General features: G+C 39.1%; 1 protein-coding gene, 1 pseudogene and 2 gene segments (V, D, J or C); 3 read left to right on the forward strand and 1 right to left on the reverse strand.

Annotated features, from left to right (window-relative positions):
- The window catches only part of LOC127360568 (immunoglobulin lambda constant 1-like), a 35,856-nt gene extending 26,391 nt beyond the window's left edge, over positions 1 to 9,465 (reverse strand). Inside the window, 2 exon segments of the C gene segment in view lie at positions 2,167 to 2,272; positions 8,815 to 9,465. Coding sequence covers positions 2,167 to 2,272; position 8,815 — 107 coding nt within the window.
- Positions 1 to 22,941, forward strand: part of LOC127360258 (T cell receptor beta chain MC.7.G5) — a gene marked incomplete in the record, with an annotated part of 299,553 nt that overhangs the window by 164,118 nt on the left and 112,494 nt on the right.
- Positions 522 to 22,941, forward strand: part of LOC127360260 (Ig kappa chain V-III region MOPC 63-like) — a 40,222-nt gene continuing 17,802 nt past the window's right edge. The window contains 2 exon segments of the V gene segment in view: positions 522 to 588; positions 764 to 1,064. Coding sequence covers positions 537 to 588; positions 764 to 1,064 — 353 coding nt within the window.
- On the forward strand, positions 11,729 to 22,668 carry LOC127360179 (excitatory amino acid transporter 5-like; annotated as a pseudogene).

Genomic DNA, 22,941 nt, shown 5'->3' on the forward strand with positions numbered 1-22,941 from the left:
GGTGTAGCAAAGAACAAATATATTTAATATTTGATCCCCAGCTCCTCTCTGGTCCCAATATTAATTGTTTTTGTAAACTTGGATTTGTGATGACTTCCGCACACACATTGTATTGTCCAATTCTAACTTGTGGTGACAAATGAACTCAAACGAGGATTACACTACTTTCTCTGACTGTTACAGTTTTAGTCAAGTCAAGTCAGTCAAGTCAAGTTAGCTTTATTTTTCAAAATATGCTATATGCACAACATACAGCACAGATGAAATTACAGTCCTGGACAAATATTAAATATGTTAAATATGTTTGTATGAATCTTCAGTGAGAACAGATTTGGCCTGAAACTGATGTAACTGCAGACAGATGATTTTCTTTAGAATTTAAACCAAACATTTTCTCTCCTCACACAAACACATATATTTGTTTGATGATGAAGGTGCTGCTTTGAATGACTGAATGCATCACTGCTCCTAAACCAGTTTAAGATGAACCACTGAGACAAGTGTGTGCAGTCTGTCTGACAGTGAGATTAATCATCATGATGATGTTACTGACTCCACTGCTGACCACGCTGCTGTTAGGACTTCAAGGTGAGAAGTAGTGAGTTTCTTTTGTGACCAGTTTGCTGTTATTGTGGAATCTAGGCTTTGAAAATGTTCAATAAATAGTCAAAATAAAAAGTTATTTTCATTTCTGTGCTAACGGAAATACATTTTCATGCACAAATTTCTTAAAAATGTATTTAAACTTTCATTTAATCTCCAGGATCAGATGCCAACCCATCTGTGACTCAGTCTCCTGTATCAAAGTCTGTTGGTGTGGGACAGACGGTCTCTCTGAGCTGTACAGCCAGTACAGGAGTTGATGATGATCTCAGTTGGTACCTGCAGAAACCTGGACAGCCTACCAAACTGTTGTTTTACAAAATAAGTAGCCGTCAGTCTGGTACTCCGAGTCGTTTCAGCAGCAGTGGATCTGAACCTGAATTCACTCTGACAATCAGTGGGGTTCAGGCTGAGGATGCAGGAGACTACTACTGTATGGGAGCATACTATGGCCCGGTGTTCACACAGTGATTTGTCGTCGTACAAAAACCTCCCTCAGTCAGACCACATACAGTTTGCTGTGTTGCAGCTGTGAGTTTCTGCATCAGACTGACATGGTCGACTGGTTCACTGACAATCACTCTGTAGTTTCAGAGGTGGAACGTAACAAAGTCTATTCACTCTAGTTCTGAGCACACTTTCCGATAACTGGCATGAAAGTATTTATATTTCATAAGACACTAGTTTCTTTACAAAGAATACAACACAAAGCTTATACTTGTACTTTCATTGAGAATTATGTAATTTATTTTCTTAATTTTAAAGTCAGTCAGAAAAACAGAAATACTCTGATGCATCTTGTACATTTGTACTTCCATTGAGAATGATACCATACATTTTCTTAAATGAAAATGATAATGTAAATGTTTTGCTCTAATGTATTTTTGTTTTGGCAGTTCAGGTTTTAGTTAGATGATAGATTCCCATCTTCAAGGTTTCCCTGTAGACCCTCTCAAAAGACACCATAACGTTACATCCTACAGAAATTATGTGAAGTTCATAATCAGTCAAAGAGGAAGTGAAAGTCAGATTTACATGAACATGATATCTGACTTTTGTTCCTCCAAGAATAAAACAACGGCAGATGTAACAAACAGTAATGATTTCTTTAAAATCCATAAAAATGACTATCAGATAAAACGTGAGAGCATGAAATATTTATTTCTCTGACAAAAGCACAAAGAATACAGCATGTGACTGTAATAAAGTATAAATGTTTAAGGAAAGAATTGAAGACAAATGAAATGCAGAATGTCACGTGTTAGTTAAGCAGACCTTCAATACAGCATGTTGGATTTGTTTCTAAGGGCAGAATTTGTCTCAGCAGATTCAGTGATGTTGTTTCTTTACTCTGAGCAGCGGTCAAGGTCCAGGGTTTGAGTGACAGGGCTCTGTCCACTCAGACTGGCCTCACAACTCACTGAGCCCGCCTTCCTCCACTGGTCTGCAGAGAGGCTCAGGGTGCTGCTCCAGCTGTAGTGGCCGTCCCTCCCCAGGACCTCCAGGCTGTGTGACACCCCTGAGGAGCTGCTGCTGCCCCCCACCTTCCAGCCCTGACTCCAGGTTGAGGGGAAGCCCCCGCTGGCCAGACACACCAGTGTGGCACTGTCCTTCTGCAGCTCCTCTCTGGAGGGGGGGAGGACGGTCAGGGTGGGACGCACCACACCCACTGGAGGAGAGGAGTGGGGAGGAGAGGGGGAGAAAAGAGAAAGTAATAAGAGTGAAGGCTTGGTAACAAATACAAACTACATACTAGTAATTTTCTATATTTGATCCAATAAAACAGAATAACTTGTGCTGCTGTTGCACTCATAAATCACTCAGTATCAGACCATCAGACACATGATTCAAGTGTAAATGCAACTAAAAAGGTTAATTGATGATGACTATTGATGACATCTTCATCTGTGTCTTATAATGTGTGACAGTGAATAACTCATCCCTGTGATGATTTTCTTCTGTTTAAACTGACAGAGCTGAAACACTCATGTGAATACAGTTAAAACCTTTGTCATCTGTCTCTTTCACTTCCTTTTCACTACATGTAAAATGAATGAACCGTGAACACAAAGATAAGCTGCATTTAACGATAAGATCGTGTTCGTGTTTAACAGGAATCACATTTTAAATTTTAATTTTAATTAATGAAATAAATAAATTAAATTATTTTTCAGTTAAACAATTTTGTTTCTGTACATTTTTAATGTTAAATAAATGTTGGTTTCTGTGAGGTTTACTCTCAGATGGTGAGATCAGCCTTATTTGCTAAAATAACAAAAATAATCAGCAACATACAAACACTGAACTGATCAGAGTCTCATTCAATATTTGATAATAGTCATATTTGCTATATGTTGTATGAAATAAAAATCTCTGGTACTTACAGTCAATGATGAGTTTGGTTCCTCCACCAAAAGTCCACCACAGTGATACAAACTCATTAAGTGGCCGTACAAAAACCTCCTGCTCTGTGAACAAACATCTATCCACTGAAAACACTCTCTGATCTTAGTAATAACACAGAAATAATTAACTATATTGAATGTACAAAATGTTTTTAATGATATGGATTGAAATTAGTGTATAAATAAATATTATTTTTTACTTTTCTACACCTGACAGGGAAACTATTACTGTCACCTTGTAACAAAGTAATTTGTTTCACAGTTTTATATCAGTTATTAAATGGTCAAATGCACATGATGCTTTTAAATAATAGTATTTTACAAACTCATATTAAGCAAAACTGAAATGTGTTATTTTATCTACAGTAAACAATGTAAGTAAATTGAAGACAAACAGACATATCATACCAACCACAGTGGACACAAACTTATCCTTAAATCCTCAACTGCACTTCTAATATAATCTATATGTATTCCATTAAGATCATAGATGGTGTAAATCCAAGCAGTATTTCTCCTGATTTTGTGTCCCACGTTGCCTTCAGTGTGTTGAGAGCAGAGAAATCATTTCCATAGAGAGGAGGCTTTGCATCGTCAGCTGATCCTCCAGTGAACTGAGAAGGTTTATAGTCCTGTGAGTTCAACACTGCAGGACTCAGATCTGTCAGTCAACACAGCAGAAACCACAACCACCATGACTCTCATCACCATCCTCATCTGGACGCTGGCCTGCTGCTGTTTTACAGGTTCATTCACTCAGCAACATTTCAAACATGATGTGCTGCCTTTTCTCTCATTTCTTTCTGCTGATAAATGAATGATTTGTTTTTGTCTGCAGGATGCAGCGGTCAGGTGACTGTGACTCAGCCTCCAGTAAAGACATTTACTCCAGGATCCACTGTCACTATCAGCTGTAAAACGAACCAAGCTGTTGGAAGTTGTGGTGCTGGTGAATGTATGTTCTGGTATCAACAGAAATCTGGACAGTCTCCAAAGCTCCTAATAAGACATGTCAGCATAAGACATTCAGGAACACCAGCTCGGTTTAGTGGCAGTGGAAGCAGCTCTGATTTCACTTTGACCATCAGTGGAGTTCAGACTGAAGATGCAGCAGTTTATTACTGTCAGAGTGCCCATAGTGGCCCAGTGTTCACACAGTGATTTGTCGTCATACAAAAACCTCCCTCAGTCAGACTGCAGAGACACTGAGCTGTTACAGCAGGAACCGACTGCAGCTGCTGAAGAGGAAGAGACACAGACCACTGAACACAGAGCTGACAGTAACCTCACCAAGCACAAACTACACATTCACACTAATAAATTAATAAAAGTTTTTTTTTGATAATCTTTATAAAATACATTTTTTTAATCTAATGCCACATTGCACTTGTTCATATTTACTGTCAAAAATAGAAAAAAACGTGTATTGCCTGATAATATGAACATCAGAAAATGTATTGTTCATGTGTTATTTATTATATGTTCCTTTTGACATATTACTATATAACTTTAAATTATAGAATTATTAGAAATTACCAAAATAGTGCCATTAATATTTACATAATCAATCCAACAATTTTATTATCAATTAAAAAAAGCACACTACTACAGACTATGTTTTATGTTTTTTTGCCCTGTGGGGCCCAAATTGACCCCAGAGTGAGGTCAATAATGTCACTGTGTAGGATAACATACACTTCTTTCTCTGTGATTGACTTTTTGGCAAATATTGAAATATACATTTGTTGATGAGATTATGAAATATTTTCTTATTTGGTGTAATAATACTTAATGGTCATTTTGTATCTTTGCTTTTTAGCAAATGTGCAAGTCTCTTTGTGGCCATAGGGAAGAGCTACCACTTTAATATGTTTCAACATATTGGATTTTAAAGGGCAGGGGAAAAGAAAGAAAAAACATTTAAGTGGAGAATGGGTTCATTTTGCAATCATTTATATATTTTTTTACACAGTGGAGAATGTAGGACCTCAAAATAAGGAAATAATGCGAATATCAAAATGTTCTTTATCAAAATTAGCATTTAGCTTTTGCATCCTATTTAAAGATGATCATATGTTTTTGATGTAAAATCTCAGTCATAAAATAAACGGGGGAATACATTCTCTGCATTTGACCCATTTTAAGTACTATAGGGAATGGGCACTGATGAAAGGGGAAACCAGAGCACCCAGAGGAAAGATGGGAAGAACATGCAAACACCACACAGAAAGGCCTGCCCCAACTGGGAGTCAAACCTTCAGGAGCTTCTGGCTAGGAGATAACAACGCTAACCACTGAACACATTTCTTTGTCCTACTATCACAACTGAAACATGATGAACAGATTAATACATGATGATGAAAATACTTTACAAAATCAAACATGTATTAAGTTATTGAACCTGGAATGCCAGCCTGCATCTATTTATGAGCACAAAGGCTTCTGGGAGACTTTGCAAAGTCAGAAACATTCAGAGAGATGAAGAACAGAAAGTCTAAAGTTTCTACATTTGCTTAATCAGTCCACAGGGAGATGGAACCTATACTTACTCCACCTCATCTCTTCCTCACAGTTTGACAAAGACAGGTGTGTCCACATAGGTTTTGCATGATTTTAAAGCATCACTGCTCCTCAGAGTTTAAGTTCTGATGTCACAGAGAGTCTGAACTGTTTTCATGCACTCACACTGAAAACTGCATCAGGATGAAGTTGCCAATAACTCTGTTTGTCATGTTGGGTTTTCTGAGTCAGGGTGAGAAGATTTTATACAATTTATCAAAACCTGTTGAATTGTTATTTTCAGTGTAAATATCACTTACCTTGCCTTTTACCTCAAATCTGTTTTAATCAATGACTATTCATTTATTATAATCTGAACTGCTGATTCTCAAGATTTATATTTCCTTTTTCATTTCAGAGTCTTCTGCAAACAATTTTCTGACTCAGACTGACAAATCCAAGTCTGTTAGTCCTGGAGGGACTGTGACCATCAGCGCCACAGGGAGTTCAAATATTGCTTATCTCAGTTGGTACCTTCAGAAACCTGGACAGGCTCCCAAACTTCTTATATACGATACATCAGACCTCTTCTCAGGAACTCCATCTCGATTCAGTGGCAGTAGCTCTGGTTCTCACTACACTATGACCATCAGTGGTGTTGAGGCTGAAGATGCTGGAGATTATTACTGTCTGGGCTTGCATAGCGATGGAACATTCACACAGTGATTTAGAGCCGTACAAAAACCTCCTTCAGTTTGACTGAAGTGAAATCAGCCTGCTGCAGGTGCAGAGGGTTGGTGAAGAGACTGTGAAGAGGATAACTGGTCCAGTGCACACAACAGTCATCAAGCAGAACCACAATGAATCTAAATAAAACTGAAACGAACTCACAGACACTCTTCCAAATACAGTTGTTACAGTCAATTACTTGAATTTGTTTATGAGTATGCTGGAAAAGTTAAATTCATTTTGGTGATTTTGTTCTCACAATGCTATATAATTAGAAACTCATATTAAGCAGTGCTAAAAATATAATATTTATTTACAATAAACCCTGTAAGTAAATGAAAAGCAGACAAACAGCTTTGTCATGGTTCATGGTTGCTGGTATCACATCTACAGTGCCCACCATCTCTGCTTAAGTGCCATTGAGCAAGGCACCGAACCCTGAAACTGCTCCAGAGGCTCTGCACTGCAGATGATGCTGATTGGTGCTCCAACCTCTTAGTTGTACGTTTGGGGCGTTGGGAGACACAGATTTCAATTACCTTAATGGGTAATAAAATAATAATTTCTTTCTACTCTTCGTAACATAAAAGACCAAACACTTCATAAAGTTATTTATCAGTTCAAGCTTTATTAGCAAAAACATCAATCATCAACATGACAGTTATTAAGCACACTCACATCTAGCTGCTGAGCTACACACATTACTCTCTAAGTTGTTGTTGTCCAACACTTTACAGCAGTGTTGTTCTCTGTCACACAAAGCTTTACTTTCCTCTACAAACATTAAAACTCATATTGATCAGAGCAGCAGGTTTGTTCCTCCTGCTCCCCCCACACAGAGCTCCTGTCCTGGCCTTCAGTGAGCCCCTCTAGCCCTCACACTGGCTTCTGTGGAGGGACTGGGTCTGGCTGTGGTCATGATGGAGGACCTTGCAGGAGTACAGCTCTCCTTTCATCCAGCGCTCCTGGCTCAGGCTCAGGGTGCTGCTGCTGCTGTAGCGTCCGCTCTTCTCCTCCTCTGAGCTGGTCAGGACCCCCTCTGTCACCTCCGTACCGTCCACCTCCCAGCTCACCAAGGCTCCCTGAGGAGAGTAGCCGGTCAGCAGGCAGGCCAGCGTGGCCGAGCCCCCAGAGAGCTGCTCAGAGGAAGGGGGAAGCAGAGAGACTGAGGGCCTGACCATGGGGCCAGCTGGAGGGGAGAGCAGAGAAACACAAGGAGCAGATTAACTTCCTCTGTAGGACATACAGCTGAACATGAGACACTTATGATACATGACAGAGGTTAACATTGCTGTGGATTAGCTGTGTGCACGATACTGTGATCAGACAGCGGAGAGGAGGTGAGACATGGGAGGAAATGAGGCTTTAAAAAATAAAATAAAATGATAAAACTTGAATTCATTTTGAGATTTAAAGTAGTGAATCTTCTTCTGTGGCAGTCATCATAAATCAGTTATTTGTAAATGTAATAGATATTTGTAATAACTGATCCTTGACTTATGTTTTCATATCTTATCAAGTGTGACAGTAAAAATTTCATTTCTGCAATGATTTTCTTGTTTTAAAAACATAATGTCTGTGTTCAGTTAAAGACTTTGTTTATCTGTCTGTTTCACTTCCTTTTCACCATTTTAAACTAACGAACTGTAACGCAAACTGCAGCTACACTGTACGTGCAAAGAAACTCACTTATTTGTTGCAAAAGCATTCACATCAGATTTTATACCTACCTAACAATTGTTTACTTTTCCAAATTAAAACATAAGACAATTAATATGTTATGTCTTTGCTCAAATGTTGCTCAGACAAATTTTGCAACCACACTTGTGGTGATATTTTACTGACTTTTTATTATATTTTCTTTTCAATCAAATATCTGTTTAATAACATCATCTATAGTACTAAAAAAATATTAATCTCTGCATAAAGTTTAGTTTAAAGCCAAAATATGACATCAGCCAAACTTAATCAATGACAAAAAGAAATTGCAACATATAAAATGCACAAATTTATTTCTTCTTTTACCACATTATTTATGCAAAATGCTGAAAAATCTGTGTAAAAGAAATCTCTGGTACTTACAGTGTATTATGAGTTTGGTTCCTCCACCAAAAGTCCACCACAGTGATACAAACTCATTAAGTGGCCGTACAAAAACCTCCTGCACTGTGAACAAACATCTATCCACTGAAAACACTCTCTCATCTTACTTATAACACAGAAAGAATAAACTATATTGAATGTACAAAATGTTTTTAATGATATGGATTGAAATTTGTGTATAAATAAATATTATTTTTTACTTTTCTACACCTGACAGGGAAACTATTACAGTCACCTTGTAACAAAGTCATTTGTTTCACAGTTTTATATCAGTTATTAAATAATCAAATGCACCTGATGCTTTTAAATAATAGTATTTTACACACTCATATCAAGCAAAATTGAAATGTGTTATTTTATCTACAGTAAACAATGTAGGTAAATTGAAGACAGACAAACAGACATATCATACCAACCACAGTGGACACCAACTTATCCTTAAATCCTCAACTGCACTTCTAATATAAATATTTCCTTGTATTCCATTAAGATCATAGATGGTGTAAATCCAAGCAGTATTTCTCCTGATTTTGTGTCCCACGTTGCCTTCAGTGTGTTGAGAGCAGAGAAATAATTTCCATAGAGAGGAGGCTTTGCATCGTCAGCTGATCCTCCAGTGAACTGAGAAGGTTTATAGTCCTGTGAGTTCAACACTGCAGGACTCAGATCTGTCAGTCAACACAGCAGAAACCACAACCACCATGACTCTCATCACCATCCTCATCTGGACGCTGGCCTGCTGCTGTTTTACAGGTTCATTCACTCAGCAACATTTCAAACATGATGTGCTGCCTTTTCTCTCATTTCTTTCTGCTGATAAATGAATGATTTGTTTTTGTCTGCAGGATGCAGCGGTCGGGTGACTGTGACTCAGCCTCCAGTAAAGACATTTACTCCAGGATCCACTGTCTCTATCAGCTGTAAAATTAGCGAACCTGTTTACATCTGTGGTGGAGTTGATATATGTATATTCTGGTACCAGCAGAAATCTGGACAGCCTCCAAAGCTCTTAATAAATCACAGGAGCAGACGTTATTCAGGAACACCAGCTCGGTTTAGTGGCAGTGGAAGCAGCTCTGACTTCACTTTGACCATCAGTGGAGTTCAGACTGAAGATGCAGCAGTTTATTACTGTATTAGTGACCACAGTGGTGTAGGGTTAACACAGTGATTTGTCGTCATACAAAAACCACCCTCAGTCAGACTGCAGAGAGCTGAGCTGTTACAACAGGAACCGACTGCAGCTGCTGAAGAGGAAGAGACTCTGACACAGACCACTGAACACAGAGCTGACAGTAACCTCACCAAGCACAAACTACACATTCACACTAATAAATTAATAAAAGTGTTTTTTTGATAATCTTTATAAAATGTATTCTTTTAATCTAATGACACATCGCATTAAATTCATATTTACTGTCAAAAAAAGAGAAAACGTGTATTGCCTGATAATATGAACATCAGAAAATGTATTGTTCATGTGTTATTTATTATATGTTCCTTTTGATATATGAAAATCTAAATTAACAAAATAGTACTATATTAGTATGTTCACCCTTTTTGGTTGGCACATTACATTTCAGACCGATTTTTTGTCAAAAGCCTATAAGAAGTTATCATGACATTTCATGATTATATAAATTAGCAGAAGAATTGTTCTATTGCATTCCACTATTTCAGCCCTGCCATTACAAAAATTACGGGTTGTGAAATTAATATTCGTTATTGTTGTTGTTATTTTTATTCCCATATCCTCATTTTCCACAGATAGAGGTTTCAGTAGAAAATATGCAACTTTGTACTTTCACAAAGTACATTTACTCAACTGCTGTACTATGGTATATTTTGAGTAAGTAGCTACATGTAACATGGTATCTGCTATATTATAGTTGTAGACCATTACATTTTAGAGGAAAATATACATATACCCTAACATAATTTTAACTTCAGATCTGTCTGTCAACACAACAGAAACCACAGCCACCATGACTCGCATCACCATCCTGATCCTTTTGAGGGCATTGTTCAAGACAAGGATTAAATGTTATTGGATTTGTTACAGGAAACGTAGGCAAACATTGTTTCAGGTCAGCATGGAGGCTGTGACGTCAGAGGAAATAGACTGACTGCAGAATTAACAATACATGCAAACAACACATGAGAGTAACTGGAACGGCTGATAACAATGGCAAACCATGATTACTGTGAACAGCTCTATCCCAATGCTTTTTAAAACTTTCACATTCTTCCTTTTGATTATTTTCCTGTTATCTACAGCCTTACATTTATAAATATAATTCCATTCGTAGAGATTTCCTTCTACAGCATATATATATATATTATAGCACCATGTTACCTTTGTCTCATCTATTGCAAACACATTCTCCTCAACAGCATGAGGGTTTACTGCAAGTTCACACTGACAACTCCAAGTTCATTTGAGGCACTTCTTTGGGCCAACAAGGCATTATTTACAAGTTGAAATGCCAAGTGCTGACGTCCGTGCAGGCCCTGACCTCTGCACTGGTAAATCCTAACGTCATGGTGAGATCAAGGGACAACGAGTGTCAAGGCATGTCCTGAACACTGAGGACTGGTGTCCTTTGGCCCCTGCCCTCTGATAATCCTGCCAGTACAGTGCAACTTCTTCACTTATACATTATTATGTCATCGGTGGCGTTTCAAACAGTAACATTATGGCTCACATGTGACTTTTAAAGGTTCAGTGTGCAATATTTAGGAGGATCTATTAGCTGAAATGGAATATAATACTAATAGTTATGTTTTCAGTAGTGTATAATCACCTGAAAATAAGAATCGCTGTCTTTTTGTCACCTTAGAATGAGCCATTTTTATCTATAGAAGGAATGGGTCCTCTTTTAAGGAGCCTGTACAGTAGCCCAGAATGGACAAACCAAAAGACTCTAGATCTCTTTAGCATTTTTCGCGACTTTCACAGCCACCATAGTTTTTTACAGGCTTGGAACAGGAGGGTGAGGTGAGGGCATTGTGACCTCCAACTACTCCACAAGATGCCGCTAAATCTCACACACTGGTCCTTTAATGCAACAGCTTTTATCTTGTTTACGTCACTATTATTTAGAAATTCATTTCAGTAACCTTTGCATGAGTAAAGTATGAGTATGACTGACTCGAGGATGTAGAACATACTAATATAATTCAAGCAAGTTTTATGAATGGGATGACATGGAGGCGGGTAGTAATAACTCATAATGAGCTATAAATGGAGGAGCTAATCAGCGCTGAAGTCTTGTCTTTAATCTCGTTAATGAAGCGGCTGTGGAGGAGCCTCTGTTAGCATGGGATAGGGATAATCCTTTTAGGCAATACCAGGAATCAGTGAGTCAACACTTCCTCTCCCAGACTGGATGAGTTCTTCAGTGAGAGACAGGACCCACATCTGATCAGTTTCTCTGGCTGTCCTCTGCCTCGGATCTTGTGGGATACATACTGATCGACCTCACTCTCCAGGAGATTCGGATATCTGTAGTCACTAAGGGGGGAGGGGGGGTCTTCTGGCATACGGACTGAGCAGAAATCATGATGGAGGGGTTCAAGAAGTGTTTTTTGCCCGTGAAAATCCGAGCATATGTAAAGGACTACTGCAAGAGGAATGGCCTGCTGACACTCTCGGTTCTTGCCGTAGTGACGGGCTGTGTGCTTGGATTTGTCCTCAGGTCGCTCAACCTGTCCACGCAGGTACGGATGAATGCATGGACAGAAAATTAACAGGAGGCAATGTGACTGTCTTTGGGTCTTACAGTCTTATGTTATGTTACCTTGATAAAATGTAGTGGGATTGTTAACATTGTGTGCAAATGAACTCAACATTTAGTATGGGAAGAACCAGCCAGTCTGTCCTGTTGACTTCTGTTGTGCACTGACACTGCAGATAAAGCCAGTTATGTCATAGTGAGAGTGGAAGCAGACAGAAGCAGAAAAGTGGTTTAACAGTGAACCCTAGGTGTCAGAAGAAGTGCAGAAATAGTTTAAGTGGCTATAATTAATATTTGTATATTAACATTGAATCACCTACTAGAAGGAGGACGTCGCTCATAGTGGGCTCCCCTTTATATTGCATCTTTTAACTCAACTCGTAACTTAACTATTCTCTCGTAGTGTTGGCCTGTTGCAGCAGGCAGATGTTTCATTAAAAAAAAATTGCTCAGCATTAAACAGCGGGCAGACCTGGTATCACACCAAAGCGTGTAATACAACCACCACAGTGGCAGTGTCATGTTGTTCCTTACCTTCAGGGCGTCAGAGAAGTTAGCCCTCATGGCTTTCTGCCAGAGAGTCTTTCTAACAACCCTTTCTGCACTTGGTTTGGATTAATAAATAAGTAACTATTGACTTTTGTCAAAGGTCTGTGTTTGACCCATTCTACCTCAAACCCCCTCCCTACACGAACTTTCTCGCTCTTTATGCTACATTCGTCTGTTCCTCCCATTGTTATCGCCCCCTGCTGGTACCATACCTTCATACGTTGTACTTTTAACACCGAGATGAGGCATTACATGACACTGACACGTTATCCTCTAGTGGACTGGTGGGTGTATTACACTCTTGGGTGTGATACTGGGATGTGCCTTTATTATTAAATCTAATATTAGGAAATTAGCTACGTGTGATTTCTAAAATACTAACAATTTGGTATAAGTTTCATAAACAGTGTTGTGTCATTATTCTTCCAGTGAATAGTATATTTAGTTCACACGTAAATCCACAAACATATGTTTAGGTTTAAGGCAATTAGATATAGCATAAAAGGAAATTTAAAGGTTAAGAAAAGCATAGGCCTATAATTAAGCCACTGAAAAGATCTTGAACATACGACTTATACTTGAATGAGACAGTTAAAACAATGTATCGATATGTTTTATAAAAGCATTGTGTTCAAAGCTAACAAAACTATGTTGGTCCTCATTGTCCTCATTGTTAAAAAAATCTAATACAATTTCATAGGGTTAGAGTTAGGGTGCACATATTTCTTGTCCATGTGCTGAATCTGAAACTTAAATCAAATAAAACAGTTAAAGGGAGTGTTTTACAGTGTTGCAAGTCCTTGGGTTACATAAATCATATCATTGTGTTGTTCTGCACACTACTTCACTCTACACAAGAATTTCAGTTAGGGGATGTTATTAGGATAGTATAATGGTAAAGTTTAAAAATTGTATCCTTTAATAGAAATACAGTTTACTTCAGGTTTTTGTCTCTCACACAGGCAAAGATCTACTTTTCCTTCCCTGGAGAACTGCTGATGAGGATGTTAAAGATGTTGATTCTTCCGCTCATTACTTCCAGGTAAGAAAAGAAAAAAACCTGTATTGTTTTACATCTTTTTAAGTACAAAGTTTTTGCATGCAGCTAAGTTACAGGGAGCATATAGCTAGGCCTCTCTCTCTCCCAAATAATGCTGGCTTGTTTGTATTTAAACCAATCACAATTGTCTTGAACGGCGTAAAGCTCAGATTGCAACATCAGTGCCCCTGCAAAATAGTGTTGGAAGAAAGTGGAAGGTATGGAAGCCAAAAGAGGGGCCACTGCAATTGAATTAGGCCGTTATCTTGAGAAGTTAATTTATCATGAGAAAATTACCTTTGTTATCTTGGAATAATTACGAGAACTCGAAAATGAATGCCTGGTTAATTTGATCACACCTGATGTCTGCCTTACGATCACTGTCATGACTGTCGAGAAGGATTCATAAAAGAACTGAAGAGTTATTACCAGAATGTACATCTGAGAGTTCATATTGATTTCTTGGCATTGAGAAGATTGAGATTTAGTTAATGATCCCTGCAATGTCCAGATTCTTCTCATGCGCTTTTTCTATTCCTATTTTCTATTTGGTCACTATGAAAAACAATACTAACTGGCCTGTTGCATGCCATTACTCCATGCATTGTTTATTAAGTTGAACCAATGCTATATCTATAATGTGCCATCTATTCATGTTGGCTTGGCACTCTCTCTGATAAACATTCGAAGCAACGAGAGGAAACAACCTCTTGTTTTCTCGTGATGATGGGTTGATTATCTCCTGATGACGTTTGTTTTCTCAGCCAATGGCAAGCCTATACTTACAGCCTACCTAGTGGGAGTCAGACTACAGGGGACACATAATGTTGATGACAAGTCACTAATTTCCAAAAACATTCTTAAGCAATATGCTAAATATTAATTCAAATTAATATTTTATGACACAGCAAATGTCTGGTGCTATGTCTCAATAGTTAGACAAAATAATCTTCCTTGTTTTTGAACTATTGAAGGTACATTGAAACTGAATTATACAACTCTTGAATTCATTGTTTTAAAATGAGTCAAAAACTGAGCAGTTTAAACTGGACACCTCCTTTTTTCCCATCCAGTCTTATGTCCGGCCTGTCAGCCATGGACACAAGGGCAAGCGGTCGGCTGGGAGTCCTGACTATCACCTACTATCTGTGGACCGACCTTTATCGCCGTCATCGTCGGCATCGTGCTGGTGCTCATCATACACCCTGGGACGGGCTCAGAAAAAGACGGCCACCATGCAAGTTCAGGGCCTGTTATGACCTCTGCGGACGCTCTGCTGGACCTCATCAGGTTAATACTGACACAAACACTATCACACTTGGAGATGGGAAATGCTTTCATTCAAACATCTACCTTACTGAAGCTCTTGAGCATAGATGCTTAGTCTGTACAAGCTGTAGCTGCTCTGTATCTGACCTCTGGTGTCAACACCAACTTTGGTGCCAGTCCATCCAATATATGCCGAGATATATCACTGGATTAAAATTTCCCTTTGTTAAGATGCCCTGTGGATTCATCCTCTTGGCACCATGAATATGTGGAACAAATATCTTATCAATCAATTTAATGCTTCTTGATTTATTTCAGTCTGGACTAAAGTGGTGATCCTACAGACTGACACCCATAGATCCATGCCACTAGTAATAAAGACTGTCTCCTCTTTCAGCAGCTCGGTTAAGATGTTCTTCCTCTTTAGCATTTCATGAGATGAACTTTTAGGACTAAAGAGCATTTTGTCAAACAACTAAATCAGGCTTTCCTGGTAAACAGATGTTTCTCCCATTTGCTGCGTGTTCCTAAGTGGATTCCTCATTAGAAGCAATGAGAAGTCATTGTGACATACATGGGGTCTCTGCTATATTTGGAAAAGATCTGATAACCGGTGGCGGAACTAGACTTTTACACAAGGGGTGGCCAGAGGGTAGTCAAGGATTTATGAGGGGGGCCATATACTAGGCCTAATAAAGTCAAATCCTGGGATACCGCAGGTCGGATTCGAACCCGGTCACTGAAGCACCTCAGTACATGGATCACCTTGTGAATGACTTGCCTGGCTTGTTTCGTGTTGGGAGCTGCCCGGGCTGCTGATATCTGGGCTGGGGTCTGTCTGTGCCTGATTCATTTTTTTTTTGCAAAAAAATTGGAAATATCTCCCTTCCTCTTCATTGTTATCTGTTTATTCTGCCTTCTCTGGTTGCGTTTAAAAATCTCGCTGTTTTCGAAGTGACGTGCAGTGACCTGTCAATCAACTGGGGTAGCACCCAGGGTGTCCAATCAGGTTCCAGGGGTGGCCAGTGCTACCCCGGCCACCCCTCTAGCTCTGCCCCTGCTGATAACTGTAACTTCCCAACTGCACTTCTATAAGATGGAGACAATCCCCCCTGGGATTCCAGATTCTCCACTCTTGTGTTTTAGAAGTGTTTTACCGGATGAGGAGGATCGGGGTGTAAATATAGACAGTGCAGTAAGTGTGGTTTTACTGGGGTCGGTAGAATGGATGGCGGAATAGTAACCAGAGCCCATCATAATAGCGTGCACTGGGGCCTATCTTAACTACCTTACGCAACTGAAGAGGATTTGCTGTGTAATACCTTTGAAAACAAGTACAGACCAATTAAATCCAGTACAGATCCAGTTCAGACCATGTGACTTCCCTTGTGCATCTCAGGAACAAGAAGCTCCCTAATCACAAAATCTCAAGACATCAGTTGGATCCTGTGAGCTGACGTTATCAAAACAAAACAATGGCAAGCCAGAAATCATGAAATTCTCAGCGAGTAATGTGCTTCCTTCTAACATTTAGTGAACTTCCAAAAGTCTTTTTGTCAGAAGCATTTCAACATTAGATGGAAGAAAATATGCTTGAGGCTGCTAAATTCTCCTTCAGTACAAATTTGTATTTTTCTATGACTTATTCAGCCATTTGTATTTTGTTTAACATGTAGCATAAAGGGAACTATATCTGAATTTCATTATAGAACCCTGCATTGTAAATGACAACAAAATAACCTTGAATCATGAAGATCAGAAAAGATTGTTGCAGTATCACTCCTACGCAGTAGGTTGGCTAAGAATAGGGGAGACACTTAACTGTGATCTGTTAAGCTTGCACTTTCCCAGAAGGTGCGATGTTACGCTCGGTAAGATAGAGCCTGTTGTCTGATGTGTGTGTGCTCAGGCTTACTGCAGGCCCATTCACGCCAGAGATCCACTAATACCTTCTTCTAAAACCCTTATTTTTGTGACCTGTGGCTGGTGTGCTGCTGCGAGCCAAAGATCAGGTGTACATTTCAGTCCTCTTACGTGTTTGACAAGCTTTCTGGCTGAGTTCAGTATCATTGACGTACGCTGTCCTAGCACATGATGCTGGCTGTTCCGCCTTGTTAACATGTGAGAGCCTTTCTAAGTGTATCCCCTGGTTTAGTTGTTGTTGTTATTTTGTTGCTCTTCTTGTGTTTTGTGTGAAATAGTAAAAATGAACACTGATCCAGGAACAGAGGTCAGACTATTCATAATTTGACTTAATTACACCAGCCAGTATTCAGATCATTCACTTAATTAAAAGCAGCAAATGTTATTAATGTATAAAAAATAATAATAACCAGACAAATGAGCCTGAAGCATCAAAAGTAAAAGTAGTCCATGCAGACAATTACAGTGAGTGTTGTACTTTTATATTATTAAATTATATTATGCATAAACATGTACGTAGCAGCTGCTCACAGGAAGTTAATTTAGCTTCTATATTCTGTCTGGAAATCTGGAAAAACAATCCCACCACAAGGTCCATTTTGTAGCTGTGCTGGTGCTTTCGATCATATCACACCTTCATCAGCAGTTTGGCTAGTTGTTGTTCTGGCACTGGTCAAGTTGGCATCTTTTTCTCAGCACTTTAAGACTTCATCATCCATGTTGTTTTAGAAGCTGAGGTTCGTACTTCATTGTTGGCTTTGGAAACAGCAGCTGAGAAAACAAGGTCCATTTAGTAGCGGCTTTGGTCTACGACTCCATGAAAAAAGTTAGTAAATTAACCCTGTGGTAAGAATATTTTGTCCACTACTGTTTCCAAGGTCAAAAATGACTTTTGACCCTCATAATAAAAAATAAACAAAATTTCCAGCTCTTTACATGAACAGAACAATAGCTGTGAAATATACATGATCTGATAGATTTGTCTTTTTGTTGTATTTTACAGGAACATGATCCCGTCAAATCTAATTGAAGCAACTTTTCAGCAGGTGAGTGGACAAAGGGAGGAAACTCAATATGGATTGTACATTACAGTTCATTCATTCAATGTTCAATATCCAAATATATAACAACTTGGTGTGGTTGTTCTCTTTCATCTCACTCCAGTATCGAACAGACCTGGTTCCCATTGTGCAGAGCTCTGATGCAAAAGAGTCTCAGGCCAACTATGTATATGTCATGCCCGACTACCACAACCCTCAACTGGGCCACCCAGTCTTCCTGGAGATCACGCCTGCTCCAGACATCAAGTATAAAATCGTCCCCAGTACCAGCAAGGGCATGAATGTACTGGGGATCGTCATCTTCTCGGCCACCATGGGTAAGACATCCACACAGCTCATTAAATCACAAAAAAATCCTTATTTATTAAGTATAATGCTTAAGGTACTACTTTCTAATAACCCCCTTTAAATAGTTTATAAATTGTAACCAATGGCTTTATTGATTGTTACTAAATCTTATCAGGTTGTGAAAAATCCCCTGATAGCTATGTGTTTACGCTGTTCCAACATGAACATGGCTCTTTAGTTCATCAAGACTTTCAAACCTTTTTCTAGAACAAGCTAATTATTTTATTAGAACGTGATTAACAACTTTTTTAATGACCAGTGGTAGTATTCGTTCTTTACTTAAGTAAAAGTACAAATGTTTTTTCAGTAAAATATAGCGTACTTTAAGTTTCTGCATAAAAATGACCTCTGCAATTGATATATAACATGGGATTGTTTCCTATGCATCAGATTGTGTTAAAGGGTTAGGTTCTGCTTTACAAATTTGTACTAATTTTTTTAACTATTCTCTAATGATTGCATGTTTATGAAATGTTGGATAATTTGACCTTATTGGGCCTTAAGAGGAAAAATGGTGGAACTCAACCTACTCATAGACATTATAAACATGACAAAAGGACAGTCAGTCAATTTTGTTGTTTATTTTACTAAAATGTAATGGAGAATAAATATAAAATAGCCATTAATAGAATTACTCAACTAAAGTACAAGTATCTCAAGATTGTACTTCTACTATATAGGCATATATCTTATCTATAAAGCATGACTAAATTGTTTATTAACCATTAGTTAAGTTTACTTACAATTTACAAACCTTTTATCAGGGGTGACTTGTACAAAAAAGCACATATAAATGTACTGTTTGTTCACAGGTCTGCTGCTGGGGAAGATGGGAGAACGTGGAGCGCCGCTAGTCAACGTGTGCCAATGCATCAACGAGTGTGTAATGAAGATCATCAACGCTGCCATGTGGTAAGATTTAACTCTTACACACACATTATTGGAGAAAAATACTATTGTGTCACGCACATATATCCAAAAACAGAGCCAGATTATATCTAAAAATAAATCTCAGCGTCACTGAAGTGTCCTTACTGCTTCTCAAGGGAGCTGTTGTGTCGACTTTGAGTTGGATTACATTCGTGTGAACGGCGCACAGGTGCTCTTTCATAAATGAGATTAGCGCTGAATAATCGTAAATGGTGGACACTTGCGAAAAGATTGTGGCCACGTGAACATTACACCCGCATGTGATATTTGAACATCTCATTCCAAAGTCGTGGGTATTAATCTGCTGCTGTAACAGCCTCCTCTCCTCTGGAGCCTGGCTGAGTGGATTTGCTCACACTCAGCCACAAGAGCATTAATGAGGTTGGGCACTGATGCTGGTGCCAGATAAGGCTCACTGTCTGCACTATCATTAATCCCAAAGGTGTTGAATGGGGTTGAGGTCAGTCAAATTCTTCCACACCAAGACTGAAAAACCTTTTACTCAAGTTAAGGCCTTTTCCCAGACATGCTGTCATAAAGTTTTAAGGTTCAGAGGTTTTATTTGTTACACGCTCATGCAATGTGTCATAATGAATAAGAGTCACTAAATACTTTAAAAATAATTGGAAGCACACAGGTCTTAAATATTATTGTATACTGTTGCATTAACATGTCCCTTACTGGTACTAAGACGCCCAACCCAAACAATAAAAAACAGCTCCACACCAAAAGAAAAATATGTGCAGTAGGTCTATATATAGTTTTTAGCCACATAGTGTAAATAAATGCATCACAGGCTAATAAAACAATGTCTTTGTAGAGTAAAGCTCCACGTTTGAACCTTTTGTCCCGCTTCTCCCTGCAGGTACTTCCCCTTCGGCATTGTGTTCCTTGTGGCAGGGAAGATCCTGGACATGCACGACCCGGCCCACCTGGGAGAGAAGCTGGGCATGTACTTCATCACAGTCCTGTCTGGTTTGTTTGTGCACGGCCTCATCCTGCTGCCTCTCTTCTTCTATTTCTTCACTCGCAAAAATCCGTTCCCCTATATCAGAGGGCTGCTGCAGGCTCTTGTCATCGCACTGGCCACGTCATCCAGGTAAGAGGAGACAATGACAGATGTAGCTCATTGTCTTGGTTCTCTCTATTTCAACCTTAAAAATATGTAGTCTAAGGACATCCTACCAGTTCTGATTGATCATCTTTTCAAAGAAGCCCATTGAGTACTCAGACCTGACCATTTCCTCTTGTTCTCTTCCTCTGCAGCTCGGCCACATTGCCAATCACCATGAAGTGTCTCCTGGAGAATTGTGGTGTGGACCGGCAGATCGCTCGCTTCGTGCTCCCAGTGGGAGCTACCATTAACATGGATGGCACAGCCCTGTACGAGGCAGTGGCGGCCATCTTTATCGCTCAGGTCAATGAGTATGACTTGGACTTTGGCCAGCTGGTCACTATTAGGTGAGAATTAAAACTGAGCTCATTAGCCTGCCATTATAGGTTCTCTGTGTAGAAAACCTATGTATTTTACATCCATAACATCTCGGCTCTTGTCTCACCAGTATTACAGCAACGGCAGCCAGTATCGGGGCAGCTGGGATACCTCAAGCAGGTCTGGTTACCATGGTGATTGTCCTGACCTCTGTGGGATTACCGCCTGCTGACATCTCGCTGATTGTGGCCATCGATTGGGTTCTGTAAGTCCCACAGAAATGATTACGCTATCTACAGTAGAGCATCAGTGGGTCATATAGGGCCATTTGGGGCACCGTGTAAATGATTTTTTTTTACATCTCATTCTCAGTGATCGGTTCCGGACGATGATCAACGTTCTTGGTGATGCCTTAGCTGCTGGGATTATGGCTCATTTATGTAAGAAGGACTTTGAGAGAGCCGCCACTGCTGCTACAGGCACTCCCACACCTTCTGCCAATAACGGAGGTGGCCCCAAAAGGGTAAGGAGGACAGTTTGTATTTGTTCAGGTCAAAGTGCACATGCATGTGAGGATTTAAAAGCCCAAAAAAACTTGATTTGAAATCTTAAGCATTTCTCTATTACATTAAATATTAAATATCCAAGACACGTTTTAGGAAAACAAGACTTCTGAGTTCTGTGAGGTTGTGATTAGACCTGATCTTGAGAGTATGTACCAAATGTCGTGGCAATCCTACTAATGGTGAGCCATTTAACTTAAAGTCACAAGTGTCAACCGAATAGGGGTGCTAGAGAGAAGGTCAGAGGTGTTACGATCCAACAGTTGTTGAGGTGTATGTATTTGTGTGTGGTTTGGACAGACAGAACATATAGAAACAACACAACAACTGTTATTTTGTTAAAACTCTAATTGGTCCATGGGAATATGTGACATTCCCTTTTTCCAGTCCACTGAACCCACTGAGAACCAGTGAGAAATTAGTTAAACAGTTTCTGAAACTTTAGCAGAAACCTTTGTGTTCATGGCGAACTCTTTAGCTAAATTATTAGTAAGAAGCTGATACAGAAAATATGTTTTCTGGGCTTTCAATTAGGTCATGATACTTAAAATATGGAAGTTTTTAACCCTGTTTTCATGCAATTCTAGAAAAATCCAACCTCTGAGAACTGCTTTTACTTAACTAACTGTACTGTTGGTGATTTGTTCCCTACAGAGAGACACAGTCATCTCCTTTGGTAATCAGAGCGTGGCGATGTCTGATGCTCCTCTTATTGCACACCGTTGCGATTACGTGTTTGAAGTTGATGGAGACAACGTGCTGGAAAGACCTGTGGCCTGCTACAACCTCTGCCAAGTCTGAGACACATTTATAGGATGGACAGCAAGGGAAACTGCCTTGTACAGCCCTCATAGATTGACCTCTTGGGACCAAAGGGACCATCATCTGAGGCCTGGAAAGACCAAGTTTTGTTAAGTCCTGTTAGTCATATATGAGACCAATGATCAAGTATATTGTGGTGTCAGGGTTTAGCGGTGGAAATGGATTTCACCTGTGCCATGTTGAAAACAAGAAAACCTTCATTAATTGATGTACTGTACGTTTCCATTCGGTTTAGACAGGAGTTTCACATGTACCCAGTTTTTAAACAGACACTCTGAATGCACCTGCAGACATGATAAGGACATGCATTAGATAGCGGAGTCAGTGGAGATTCATAGTAGGGCTGTTAAAAGTTTGATCGTAGGTTTAGACTTAAATCAAGGTTTTGAGTTGCCTTAACATGATCTCAGTTTTGACAATAATTCTGAGAACTTTGAAAGACTTGAAAGTAAACAGAAACAGATAAACGACAAGCAAATTCATTGTGTGAATGAAGAGAACCTTTATGTTAGAAAATGGATTTATGGATATATATAGAAGAAACACTAATATACGAGTTTGAATATTTACATGATGCTGATTAGATCATTTGTTTTTATACCTTTGCTTTTAATTTTGTGTTCCATTTTTTCTAATAAAAAAACGGTTGTATTGCATGCTGTTTTTTTAATCTACACACACACACACACACACGCCTTTTGGATAAACATTTACAAAATGATATATATAATTAAAGTTGAATAATATAGGAGGAAAGTAATTACACAAGTTAGATTAAATTTGTGAGGCTGATCCTTTGTATATTTTCTACCACAATGACATAAAAGTAGTGAGCAGGCTATCAAAGTTAAAAATGTCAAGCTTTTGTGCAAGTGGCACATGAAAGAGTTGGTTCAGGACATCTTATTGATAACTTTAAGCCGTGTTTT

The sequence above is a fragment of the Dicentrarchus labrax genome, unplaced genomic scaffold, assembly GCF_905237075.1.
Source record: "Dicentrarchus labrax unplaced genomic scaffold, dlabrax2021, whole genome shotgun sequence".
Taxonomy (NCBI): Eukaryota; Metazoa; Chordata; class Actinopteri; family Moronidae; genus Dicentrarchus; species Dicentrarchus labrax.